Source organism: Saccopteryx bilineata, chromosome 1 (genome assembly GCF_036850765.1).
Source record: "Saccopteryx bilineata isolate mSacBil1 chromosome 1, mSacBil1_pri_phased_curated, whole genome shotgun sequence".
NCBI lineage: Eukaryota > Metazoa > Chordata > Mammalia > Chiroptera > Emballonuridae > Saccopteryx > Saccopteryx bilineata.
In genome coordinates, this window is record NC_089490.1 from 21,113,544 (window position 1) to 21,127,055 (window position 13,512).

The 13,512-nt window shown below is 49.2% G+C and overlaps 1 protein-coding gene across 4 annotated transcripts; it reads left to right on the plus strand.

The window, feature by feature from the left end:
* The first annotated feature begins 137 nt into the window (after nt 1–137).
* Nucleotides 138–10,101, plus strand: MAD2L1BP (MAD2L1 binding protein). Of its 4 annotated transcripts, XM_066251315.1 has the most exons (5): nt 138–259; nt 424–544; nt 5,496–5,883; nt 6,387–6,652; nt 9,168–10,101. In XM_066251315.1, the coding sequence occupies exons 3-5, from the start codon at nt 5,838–5,840 to the stop codon at nt 9,678–9,680; spliced, it is 825 nt and encodes a 274-aa protein (XP_066107412.1). In that variant the 5' UTR covers nt 138–259; nt 424–544; nt 5,496–5,837; the 3' UTR covers nt 9,681–10,101. The 4 variants fall into 4 exon arrangements, with proteins under 4 accessions (XP_066107412.1, XP_066107430.1, XP_066107421.1 ...); XM_066251333.1 differs by lacking the exon at nt 424–544; XM_066251324.1 differs by lacking the exon at nt 138–259 and having other exon boundaries at nt 272–582.
* The last annotated feature ends 3,411 nt before the right edge of the window (nt 10,102–13,512 follow it).

The window sequence follows — 13,512 nt, forward strand, 5'->3', positions numbered from 1 at the left end:
CGCCGCCCCTACTGCCACCGCCGCGTCGGGCCAGCCAGAGGAGAGCGGGGTGGGGCCCTGCTCAGGCCACGCCCCCACTCTTCTCTGCTTCAGGCGCGTCAGAAACAGCCGCGGTGCACCACGGGATACAGAGTCCTCCAACTTGGGAGCTCCCCCAAAAGCGGTGGCTGCCGTCCTACAACTCACAGGAAGCATCGCGGTGCACGCGGCCGCGGGTGGCTTCGGGGCGTAGCCGAGGAGCGCGCCCTTTCGCGCAAAGGTATAAGGGAGTTGTAGTCTGGTTCCCAGTCTCCACGCTCTAAAGCCTTATTCTAGGGCTTTGAGGTGGAGTTGGGGTGGCGTGTTGGGGTGGGGGGCAGAAGTCACCGGAGGGCTTACTTCACAAGCAAGCTACGAGGGCGCTCCTTGGGTTTGACCCCTTAGCGCCATCCCAGACAACATATTTTGGACCTGAAGAGTTGCAAATTCACGGTGATTGGTCCCTCCAGCCTGCTGGCCCCTCCCCTGCCTCAGTTTCTTCCCCGATGTTCGGCGTGCCTTCTGGGTGAGTCAAGACGAATGCCAGGGCGGAGGCGGATGATGGTTAGTCTAATTATGGCTGTTATTGTTACGATGATTATGCCGCCTTTACACAGCAGTCACTGCTTTATTACTAGGTTGGCACCCTCCAGGGGCTGCTTTTAGCAGCCCAAGACACCGCAGTAGCCCCGACACGAGGCTCGAACCCGTAAATCAGCCTTGCTGCCGGAGGGCTGCACGGATGCCTGCAGCGAGTATTACCCCTCCTTTTTGTTTTGAAGCAGAACCAATCCGGGAGAACCGAGTTTGGTTTTAAAATAGCTAGGGCTATAGATGGGGCCTCGCCCCTACTTGGGGCGGGGCTGGGGTTCGGGTTACGTCAACTACGAGGGCGGGGAAGTGGCTCAGAATAGAAACGGACAAGGGCCCCAAAGGATTGCTGACTTTTGACTTTCTTGCAAAGCTATCCACTCTTGTTCTTTAGGCTCTGGCAGTCAGCAAAGAGTAAACATTTAGCGACATAACCCAGTGTACAAGTAGACACTAGAAAGGCCCAGCGGAGAAGCAGTTAGTGTTGCTGGGTTGGGAGTCAGGACGCCAGGGTTCAGTTCCCAGCCCATGGCTATCTCATGACTCACCATGCATTGTATGTCCACTTCCCCTCTCTTCACAAACAGCGAGATGCTCACACACAGCCAGGAAATAAAACAGCCCATCCCTCAGACCTGTTTTCCTTTGAAAGTTAGAAGTAGTAACAGTGGCTTACCTCTGGTGATCCTTTTAGGGGTTCAGACCTGGTAGAGTCCATGGCTTTCCCCCAGGACGACAACTAGAGTGGCAGATTACTAATCAGAGTTGCTGTCCACATGGCATAACGCCCCAAAACAGTGGGAGCAGAAGGACCAAAACCTGCAAAAGACCCAGCCAATTATGTGGTCTCCAGTGGTTTAAAGTACATATGACTTCTCTTTTCTCCACCTTGTTCAGCTAAAGGAAGATCCTAGTGAGGGTCACAACCCCGCCAGGGAAACTGCTACTTAGAGGCTGAGACCAAAGAACTCAGTGACAGATCTTAAGAAGAATGGGGATTGGAAGAAGACCATTCCAACTTTCTCACCTCCCGCAGCTCTGGGCTCTCATGATAACCAGGGCCTGCTACACACTTGCCAGATAACACTTGTCCTCTCATTTCAGGGATCTTTGAACCACCCCAACACACAGTTTTACTTTATCCATCCCAATCCCCTTGTCTCTTAAGTGGAGACTGTTTGAGAAATGATAGGAGATAACTCATTTTCATACTCCATTTTCCCCCATTTATTTATTTATTATTATTATTTTTTTATGATACCCCATTCTTGAACAGTCTGGCTTACCACAGACAGGGTGAAGGCTGGCAGAGAAGTAGGCTGAACAATGATGTCTGTCCAGGAGGAGACCAGGGTCCTGGGAGGTAGAGGTGAAATATGTTTAGTTTCCTGGAGGAGTTTCTTATGAGAAGGTTGACTGTGGAATATATACTTATATATGTCATACATATGTATGTACACACACATTTTTGCTGGTATGTAATTAGTTATTTATTATTTGCATATAGTACTTTTACATAAGATTTTCATTTATTTGGAATTTATCCTTATGTAGGATGTGTGGTAGGAACTAATTTGATTCCCTCCCCCTCTAATTAGATAGTGAGTTGTTTCAAATTACTTGCTTTTAAAAGTTGTTCTCGGCCCTGGCCGGTTCGCTCAGCGGTAAAGCGTCAGCGTGTGGAAGTCCTGGATTTGATTCCTCACCAGGGCACACAGGAGAAGCGCCCATCTGCTTCTCCACCCCTCCCCCTCTCCTTTCTCTCTATTTCTCTCTTCCCCTCCTGCAGTTAAGGCTCCATTTGAGCAAAGTTGGCCTGGGCGCTGAGGATGGCTCCATGGCCTCTGCCTCAGCACTAGAATGGCCCCAGCCCCAATGGAGCAATGCCCCAGATGGGCAGAGCACCGCCCCCTGGTGGGCATGCCGGGTGGATCCCGGTCAGGTACATGCGGGAGTATGACTGTCTTCCCCGCTGCTAGCTTCAGAAAGATTAAAAAAAAAAGTTGTTCTTGCCTGACCTGTGGTGGTGCAGTGGATAAAGCATAGACCTGGAATGCTGAGGTCGTGGGTTCGAAACCCCAGGTTTGCCTGGTCAAGGTACTTATGGGAGTTAATGCTTCCTGCTCCTCCCCCCTTCGCTCTCTTTCTCTCTCTCTCCCTTCACTAAAATAAATAAAATTTAAAAATTAAAAAAAAAGAAAAGTTGCCCTCATCATATACTAAGATTTACATATACATGGATCTGTTTCTGGACTCTCTTGTTTTATTATTTGCTTGTTTATGACTCAGCAGATACCACAGTATTTTAGTCATTGTACTTCTTTTATAGCTTTTGAGAGTACATTTATTTTTATTATTTTTAAAAATGTTGATTTTATTGATTTTAGAGAGAGGTGGGGGGGAGAGAGAGAGAGACAGGAACATCGATCTGTTCCTGTATGTGCTCTGACTGGGGCTTGAACTGGCAACGTCTGCACTTCGGGACTATACTCTGGCTGGGACAGAGAGTACATTTATTAAAGCCAGGGACAGTGAAACAAGGAGGGCTTAGGCTGGAAAAAGCAACAGGCTGCTCTGGCTCACTGAAAAGTCAGAGAAAAGGGGGTTTTGGAGACAGGTTCAGGTTAGCCCGGGAGGAGCTGCCACTGCCCATGCTTTCCTGGTGCAAGTCTCTTGGGAACCCTTAGAATTTAGGAGATGCATGCCTCTGGGGGAAGAAAGGAATGGGCCTGCTCCTGGGAGGGAGAGTGTGCCAATCATTGTACTTCTATAGTGTGTTTTGACCTCTGGTCCCTACTTCCTGAAACACACCCTGTTCTTGGCCTCCGTGACTTGATACTTATCTATTTTTCTTGATAATTCTCTGGCAACTCCTCAGTCTGCTTCATAGGTTCTTCTCTCTCTGCTCATCTCCTAAACATCAGTGTCTTTGGGATCCTAACTTGTCTGTATTCTACACTCCCTGGGTGACCTTATCCAATCCGATGCTGATGACACTCAAATACTTGTCTCTATTCCTAATTATGTTCCTAACTATCTGACCAATGACACAGCTAACTTAACCTATGAAAAACTGAACTCATCTTTTCTCTTTGTCCACACCCCAGTAAGCTTGATCCTCTTCTAGTGTTTCCTCCTTCGCTGAATAGCACAACTGGCCATAGAGATGCTGAATTGAAAAACCTGCTCGTCTTCTTGGAAGCCTCTCTCTAGCCCTCTTCTTCCTGGGGTCAACCACCAAGTAATCCCTATTGGGTCTCCTAAATATCTCTAGGATCCACCCAGTTCTCTCCACCCCACTGTGACTACTCTATTTCCGCATGCAGTTGGGTAGTTGCAGTTGTTAGATCTAACGTATCCCTGCCTCCTTTCTCATCCTGTCTGTAATCTAATCTCTACACTGCAGCCAGTGTAGAGGTTACATTTATAAAATGTAAATTTAGCCTGACCAGGCTGTGGCGCAGTGGATAGAGCATCGGACTGGAATACAGACTCTGAGGTCGCCGGCTTGAGCACGGGCTCATCTGGTTTGAGCAAAATCCCACCAGCTTGGACCCAAGGTTGCTGGCTCGAGCAAGGGGTTACTCAGTCTGCTGAAGGCCCGTGGTCAAGGCACATATGAGAGCGCAATCAATGAACAACTAAGGTGTTGCAATGCACAATGAAAAACTAATGATTGATGCTTCTCATCTCTCTCCATTCCTGTCTGTCTGTCCCTGTCTATCCCTCTCTCTGACTCACTCTCTGTCTCTGTAAAAAAAAAAAAAGTAAATTTAATCATGCTACTCCCCTACTTAAACCTTTCAAAGCTTTTCCATTCCTTAAAGGATAAAGTTCAAACTCTTTTAAAAAAAATATTTTTTGCCTGACCAGGCGGTGTTGCAGTGGATAGAGCATTGGACTGGGATGTGGATGACCCAGGTTTGAGACCCCGAGGTCGCCAGCTTGAGCGCGGGCTCATCTGGCTTGAGCAAAAAAAAAGCTCACCAGCTTGGACCCAAGGTCGCTGGCTTGAGCGACCAATAACCAAGGGGTTATTGGTCTGCTAAAGGCCCGCGGTTAAGGCACATATGAGAAAGCAATCAATAAACAACTAAGGTGTCGCAACAAAAAACTGATGATTGATGCTTCTCCTCTCTCTCCATTCCTGTCTGTCTGTCCCTATCTATCCCTCTCTCTGACTCTCTCTCTCTGTCTCTGTAAAAAGAAAAAATAAAAATAAAGTAAAAGTTTATTTTTATTTTTTTATTTTTATTTATTCATTTTAGAGGTAGGAGAGAAAGAGACAGAGAGAGAAGGGGGGAGGGGCAGGAAGCATCAACTTCCATATGTGCCTTGACCGGGGAGCCCAGGGTTTCAAACCCGCGACCTCAGCGTTCCAGGTCAACGCTTTATCCACTGCGCCACCACAGGTCAGGCTAAAGTAAAAGTTTTAAAAAAATTATTTATTGACTTTAGTGAAAAAGGAAGGGAGAGAGAGAGAGACAGGAACATCGATCTCTTCCTGTATGTGCCTCTGTGCTTCAGAAAGATGCTCCAACCAACCTGCCAAGGCTGAAGTTCAAACTCTTAAACAGGGCTTATAAAGCCTTGCCATGATCTGGCACTGGTTTTTCCACCACAGCCTTAACTCTTTATAACCTGAATTATTTCCATTCCTTGAATAGAGGATGATCTTATCGGTAACGTTCTACAGGACCACAATGTCCTCCTCTTTACCTTTACTTATCCTGCAGGTCAGTTTTTTGGGCACATTTCCTCCGGACTACCTCTCGCCCCCCCCCCCCCGCCCCCGCCACCAGGCTAGGTTAGGCTTCCCTAGTCTTCAGGTCCACAGCCCATGTACACCCCGCTGTATAATTCATCAAATTGTCTTTTATCTACAGGCAGTGAAGCCCTTGAGGACATCGTCCGCCTCGGGCTTGTTTGGCACAGAGTATCCAGCACCTAGGACAGGGCCTGGCATGAAATAGATGCACAGTGAATGCTGGAGAGAAAGGATGCGAGAGGACGGGTGTCCTCTGGAAGGCAGCACTAAGTTAGTGGCTGAGAGTGCACGGGTTCCCTGTAGGGGAAGCTCAAGGTTCAAACCCCACCGCAGCCTGGCCCCCGCCACCCTGCGGGGGCTCCGCGTCTCCTTCCGGGGCAGCCGAGCGGGAAGTGGAGACGCAGGCTTCCCATGATGCCTCGCGGGGCGCCCATTCAAACCGCACGGAGAAGAGGTCGAAATGGCAGCTCCGGAGCCGGAAGTGCTTTCTCCAGCCGCAGTCCCTGGTAAGTCGTGGGGTCCGGCCTCCGGGTACGTGGTGGACTTGCTTATAACCTGCCTCCGCTCCCTCCCTCCCCGGCCCTTTCTCTGGCCGGTCTTCGTTGTCGGCATTTCTCAGCGGCCCTCCCGGCTCTGGCTCAGCCGGAGTGATTCCATCGCCCCACGGCCCCGGATCCTATTGGCTCAACCTCATTCTGCCTTCATCGCGGCGGCATTCTTTCAGACCCCCCCTGACCATACTTTCTTTCACCTCACATCAGGCCCTGCCTCAGAAACACCCAAGCCCCTTCCCGTCCCATCCTGTCCCGTCCTCGCTTTCTCTCCATCCTGCTGTCACTTAAACCACTTTAGGCGACCGGGATTAGAACCTCCCCGCCTCCGCCCATCCTGGAGTTGGCAGAGGCAGGCTGCGCGGGTCGGGGTTAGGGTGGGTGATAGGGAACGAGAGGACTAGTTTTGGCCTTTGAGTTTTTAATTTTTCTCTCTTGTCCCTCTGTGCGCCTTCCAGATCTGGAGTGGTATGAGGAGTCGGAGGAAGCCCACGCCCCCCAGATAGAACTACTTGAGACTACCTCTGCCCAAGAACCTCCCAACCCTTCGGAGTCCTTTTGCCCCCGAGACTGCCTGGTGCCAGTGGTGTTTCCTGGGCCTGTAAGCCAGGAAGGCTGCTGTCGTTTTACTTGTGAACTTCTAAAGCATGTCATGTACCAACGCCAGCAACTCCCTCTGCCCTATGAACAGCTTAAGCGCTTCTACCGAAAACCCTCTCCCCAGGTAGGCACAGGCTTTGGGAGAAAGTTGGTGGGGAGACTTTGTGGCTGTTAAATGATAAGCAGGTAAAAGGGGGTCTGAGGAACCTCTAAAGCAGGGGTCGGGAACCTTTTAGGCTGAGAGAGCCATGAACGCCACATATTTTAAAATGTAATTCCGTGAGAGCCATACAACCACCCGTGTACCTTTACGCATCATCCAATAAAAATTTGGTGTTGTCCCGGAGGACAGCTGTGATTGGCTCCAGCCACCCGCAACCGTGAACATGAGCGGTAGGAAATGAATGGATTGTAATACATGAGAATGTTTTATGTTTTTGTTATCATTTTTTTATTAAAGATTTGTCTGTGAGCCAGATGCAGCCATCAAAAGAGCCACATCTGGCTCATGAGCCATAGGTTCCCGACCCCTGGTCTAGAGCTTGTCAGTCTAAGCAGCTGTAAGGACTGGGTTTCCTCCCATGGCTCAGTCACTTCCTCCACCGTCTAATCTTTGATAGTCTGACCCTCCACACTTTTTTTTCCCCCTGAAACTCCTATTGTGTTGCATTTGGACGTCATGAGTTCACCCATTAATTATAATATCTTCTGTCCAAATTTGCATCTGGTTTTTTTTTTTGTTTTGTTTTGTTTTTCCATTTTTCTGAAGCTGGAAACGGAGAGACAGTCAGACAGACTCCCGCATGCGCCCGACCGGGATCCACCCGGCACGCCCACCAGGGGCGACGCTCTGCCCACCAGGGGGCGATGCTCTGCCCATCCTGGGCGTCGCCATGTTGCGACCAGAGCCACTCTAGCGCCTGGGGCAGAGGCCACAGAGCCATCCCCAGCGCCCGGGCCATCTCCGCTCCAATGGAGCCTTGGCTGCGGGAGGGGACGAGAGAGACAGAGAGGAAAGCGCGGCGGAGGGGTGGAGAAGCAAATGGGCGCTTCTCCTGTGTGCCCTGGCCGGCAATCGAACCCGGGTCCTCCGCACGCTAGGCCGACGCTCTACCGCTGAGCCAACCGGCCAGGGCTTGCATCTGGTTTTGTGTTCTACTTTCTGGGGGACTTCTTTGGCTTTATATCAAAACTTCTATTACTTTTTTTCTTTTTTGGCAGTCATAATCTTAAGAGCTCTTTCTTAAATTTTCACATTTTCCTTTTTAATAGCATCCTGTTGTTTCATGTCTGTATGAACTTCTCTTACCTGAAAATATTAATAATTGTATTTTTGAGGTTTTCCTCTCTTCCTTTGCAGTGTCTCAGTTTCTTCCAGATTCCTTTTCCTGTTTGTCTTCATGTGGTGAATATTTAAGAATAAGTCACTGAAAGCTCTGTATGCATGGCTGGGCCTCGTGAGCTGATAGGCTTCAAGGATATTGGGTGGGAACCTAGTGGTATCTCAGGAGGACTCCTAAAACATCAATATGGGATGGTCTTCTCTCTGGATGGAGGGAATTGGCAGGTGATCTAAGGATCCTCATATTTTCGCTCAGTCCCCATGCGTTCACTCTTGCCTTTTGCAGTGCTTGACTCGTCAGTTCCTGAGGCTTTCTGGGGCCCTGCTGTGTACTCAGTCTGCTTCTCTTGGGAGTCCCCTCTGTCAGCATTTGACTCGTCAGTTCCTGAGGCTTTCTGGGGCCCTGCTGTGTACTCAGTCTGCTTCTCTTGGGAGTCCCCTCTGTCAGCATTTGACTTGTCAGTTCCTGAGGCTTTCTGGGGCCCTGCTGTGTACTCAGTCTGCTTCTCTTGGGAGTCCCCTCTGGCAGCACTTGAACTCTCCCTTCTACTTCTGTCCTCCAAAACTTTGTTGTGCCTTTTGGCCTCTGTTGTCTGTTCTCCAGGCCTCTTTGCCCCTGAGCATCTCCTGCCCTTTCTCTCTCCCTCCCGCCTCCCTACTTTCTCTCCCTCCTGTTTCCTTTTCATTTAGTAGTATTTCAGGTGGAGCACAAATAAGCATGGGTTCAATTCACCATGTTTCATTGGAAGACCAACTCCAGAATCACTTTTATTTTTTTAATTAACTTATTTACTTACTTTAGTGGTGGGGCTGGGGAGCAGAAAGCATCAACTCCCATATGCGCCTTGACCAGGCAAGCCCAGGGTTTTGAACCAGTGGCCTCAGCATTCCAGGTCGACACTTTACCCACTGCGCCACCACAGGTCAAGTCAGAATCACCTTTATTAAACCAAATAATCCTCGTTCCTGTTACCATTCTTGGTACAGAAAAAATTTGCCATTTACTATGTCACCAAATCTCCTGTGTTTAATTGCTTATTTCTGGATGCCCGCCTATTTCAGAACACTGTCTTTGCTGTTCTAAGTGTGGGGCAGTTATGGTTTTGTACAAAGAATGTATACAGTATTTTCCTTTTTGCTACATTGCCCTCTGATAAAGCCCAGTGTCTTGGCTGTGGCAGTTCGTTGAACTGGAAATCCAGTTCCATAGTCTGCTGTATCCCAACCAACAGGTTCATCAAAGGTCATTAGCCTTCCCCGGCCTTGCCTTCTCTCTCACCACTCTTTGTCTTCTTAGGCAGAGGACATGGTGAAGAGGAAACCTTGGGCCCCCACTGAGGCAAGCAACAGGAAATGCCAACAAACCCTGGCTGAGCTGGAGAGTGTCCTCAGCCACCTAGAGAGTCTCTTCGCCCGGACACTAGTACCGCGGGTGCTGTTCCTCCTTGGCGGCAGTGCCCTAAGTCCCAAGGAATTCTACGAGCTTGACTTGTCCCGCTTGGCCCCCAACAGCATGGACCAGAGCCTGAGCACAGCAGCTTGTTTGCGCCGTATCTTCCGAGCCATTTTTGTGGCTGATGCCTTCAGTGAGCTGCAGGTTCCTCCCCTCATGGGCACCATTGTCATGGCACAAGGCCACCGCGACTGTGGAGAAGATTGGTTTCGACCCAAGCTCAACTACAGAGTGCCTCTGCGGGGCCACAAACTGACTGTGACCTTGTCCTGTGGCAGACCCTCCGTGCCAGCCACTGCCTGGGAGGATTACGTTTGGTTCCAGGCGCCAGTAACATTAAAAGGCTTTCACGAGTGAACGGGGATTCTATACATCGTGAACACAATGGCTAAATGATCTTTCCTTCCATGGCGCCAAGTCACCCATCTCTTACTTGGAATTAGAGTTGCTCCTGATAAGAGGAAGGGTCTGTCCTAGTTTCCTGAGTCCCCGCCGCGGGCTTCCTGGTGGGCTGGTGGTGTGACCGGGACTGTTGTTACCATCACTGAACAACATCTCTTTGCATCAAAGGGTGCTTTTCCCAGAGGGTGCCGGGTCAGACTTTTCTGTTTAGGGTTGGAAAGCAAATGTAGGCTCATGGGCACTTCTGTGGAGGTGTCCCTTTTCTGTGGCCTTGCAGGATTTTTACCAGGGATATAATGTGGGTGTGAATGATGAACCTAAATATCAAATGAATGAATTCATATTAAATTTTCCTGCAACTCTTGTCTTAAAGAGACTTTCCAGGCTTGAAACTAGAGTATTTTGTCTTTCTCCTTGGTATCTTATGGTTCAGGGCTTCCAGGAATTTTTTTTTTTTTAAACTGATAGTTCTTTCTCTTCATTAGCCCTAGACCACTCTGGGAAGTTAAGTGACTTGGCCAAGGTTCTATAAGGATTTGATGTCAGTTGGGACTAGAGTCCTCATCAGTTAACTCCTAGCCCCACGTTCTTTCCTTGCCACCTACTGGTTTTGTGACCCTTAAAATGTGTACCAGAGCAGAGGTCACACAGGGGAAAGGGCTGAGAAGAGAAAACTGGAGAGGGGAAAACTGCAAAGCCTGATTGGACTGTAGGCTGAGGCCCCACGACTGCTCTGTGGGGTCAGCTCCTTGACGTCAGCTGTCCCTTCTGGAATTCTGCCTGTCTGCCATTGCAGTTGGCTGATGGTTGCCGGCAGTTACTGTTGGCAGTCCGGTATTGTCCTTAGGCAAACCTGCTTTCCGGCCTGTGGCAGTTCCTCCTTAGCTACATCTCTGACTTGGCTGTCCTGATTCTTACTGTTAGGTTCTGCAGCCTGATGCTGGCCGGGCCACTAAGCATCGATGCTCTTTGTTCCTGAGAACACTTACGTTTTTCTTGGAAGTAAGTTGAAGACATAATCCTCACCCTGCTGGTTTTGGAGATACGGGTGTGTGTAAATGGAGACAGTATATAAATATATACTTTTTTTTTTTTTTTTGGTATTTTTCTGAAGTAAAGGGAGGCAGAGAGACAGACTCCCACATGCACTCGACCGGGATCCACCTTGCATGCCCACCAGGGGATGATGCTCTGCCCATATGGGGTCTTGTTCAGTTGTGGCTGGAGCCATTCTAGCAGAGGCCATGGAGCCATCCTCAGCGCTCAGGCCAACTTTTGCTCCAGTGGAGCCTTGGTTGCAGGAGGGGGAGAGAGAGAGAAAGGAGAGGAAGAAGGGTAGAGAAGCAGATGGACTCTTCTCCTGTGTGCCCTAGCTGGGAATCGAACCCAGGACATCCACATGCCGGGCTGATGCTCTACTGCTGAGCTTACCAACCAGGGCCCATACTATATTTTGTTTGTTTTTTTTTTAGGTGAGAGGGGGAGATAGTGAGATAGACTCCTGCACGCGCCCCTGACCGGATTCACCTGGCAACCCCATTTGGAGCCATTGCTCCAGTACTGAGCTATTTTTAGCCCTTGAGGCTGATGTGCTCCAGCAGATCTATCCTCAGCACCCTGGACTATGCTCTAAACAATGGAACCACAGGCTGCATGAGGGAAAGAGGGAGAGAAGGGAGAGAGGGAGGGGTGGAGAAGCAGATGGTCACTTCTCCTGTATACCCTGACTGGGAATCGAACCTGGGACGTCCAAATGCTGGGCCAATGCTCTAGCCACTGAGTCACCTACCAGCACCTTTTTAAAATTTTTTATGAAGAATATTTTATGTTTTGTTAAGAAAACATAAGAATAGTTTATATTTAATACCATTAGGTACTTTACATATATTTAATCTAAAAACCTTGCAAAGTTTGTAATATTGTCCCCATTTCATTATTTTTTATATTGTCCCCATGTTATAGATGAGGCTTGGGAGAGAGTTAAACAACTCGCCTGACAGGGGAACCCTGGGCTCACCTAGCCTACCTGGCACTAGACGCCGAGGGCTACACTGCTGTGCATCCTGTGTCGTTTTACTGTGAAATAATTAACAGGATTCGCCCTGCCAAACGTGGTAGTATTGGAAACTGCAGGATTCCCCTCTCTGGCTTCATATTGTGTTTCTCCACATGGGACCTGACATTAATAGGTGCTGAGTAAATATGGAATGAATGAAAACAGAAGGTTTGGGTTATTTTCAGTGCTGGGGCCACTTGATGAAACATCTTCCATTAGCTAGAGTTTTGGCTGTTTCTCTGCCTGATGATATTACCTTACAGAAGAGAAACAGCCATATCTCCCACTTGGGAAGAGACAGACTGAGTGAGAGGTTTGAGTAATGGGAGGGAGAGTTGGGAACACGGACTTAGAAATTGTTTTGAGATGGAAGACACATTAGCCAGTGTTTTGGGGGTTTTTTTGGTGACAGAGAGAGGGACAGATAGGGCAGATGGGAAGGGAGAAATATGAGAAGCATCAATTCTTCGTTGCGGCACCTTAGTTGTTCATTGATTGCTTTCTCATATGTGCCTTGACCTGGGGGCTAGAGCATACCCAGTGACCCCTTGCTCAAGCCAGTGACCTTGGGCTCAAGCTGGTGAGACTTGCTCAAACCAGATGAGCCTGCACTCAAGCCAGCAAACTTGGGGTTTCAAACCTGGGTCCTCTGCATCCCAGTCTGATGCTCTATCCACTGCTCCACCACTTGTTCAGGCTTAACCAGTGGTTTTTTTTTTTGTTTTTTTTTTTTGTATTTTTCTGAAGCTGGAAACGGGGAGAGACAGTCAGACTCCCGCATGCGCCTGACCGGGATTCACCCGGCACGCCCACCAGGGGCGATGCTCTGCCCACCAGGGGGCGATGCTCTGCTCCTCCGGGGCATTGTTTTGCTGCGACCAGAGCCACTCTAGCGCCTGGGGCAGAGGCCAAGGAGCCATCCCCAGCGGCCAGGCCATCGGTGCTCCAATGGAGCCTTGGCTGCGGGAGGGGAAGAGAGAGACAGAGAGGAAGGGGCGGGGTGGAGAAGCAAATGGGCACTTCTCCTATGTGCCCTGGCTGGGAATCGAACCCGGGTCCCCCGCACGCCAGGCCAACGCTCTACCGCTGAGCCAACCGGCCAGGGCCTTAACCAGTGTTTTTAAACTGCTGGTCTGTGGACTGGCCTCCTGAAATTTTGTGCCAGTCTGCAAAAGAGTTAACCAGCCTGATGCTGTATGAAGGATAAGCCTCATGATCTTAGTTGAATTCACTTATGCTCAGGGTGGTTTCTGCCTTAGCAGTCCCTGAAATAATTCTATTTTCACCAGTCCCCAAGTGTGAAAGAGTTGAAAACCACTGCATTAACCCATGTCAGCCCCCTCAAACACTTATTTCAAAAGGTTTCATTAACAGTATCTAGACAAGCAAAACAAAGTAATTATCTGAGTAATTCTCTTGGCTTGGCATTGGGGCCCAGGTCATTTTGATTTCATGAATCCTCTCCAAAGGAATGCAGAATTAAAAGATCAGTTCATACTGACAATAAATCCCACTGCCTTCCCTGAAACCAGCTTGCTGTGGCACCTCTTTATCTGTCCGACTTTGGCTGGGGCCTCCACAGGTGGATGTGAAGACGTAGCCAGTCTTTAGCCCATTGGGGTTCTGTCCTTTCGATCTGTTGGCTACTGTTTGGGCATAAAAGCAACTGTTGTGGGGTCCTGGGTAGGTAAGTAGGTGGTAGTTGATGGGAAAATGTAGTCTGTGAATGTC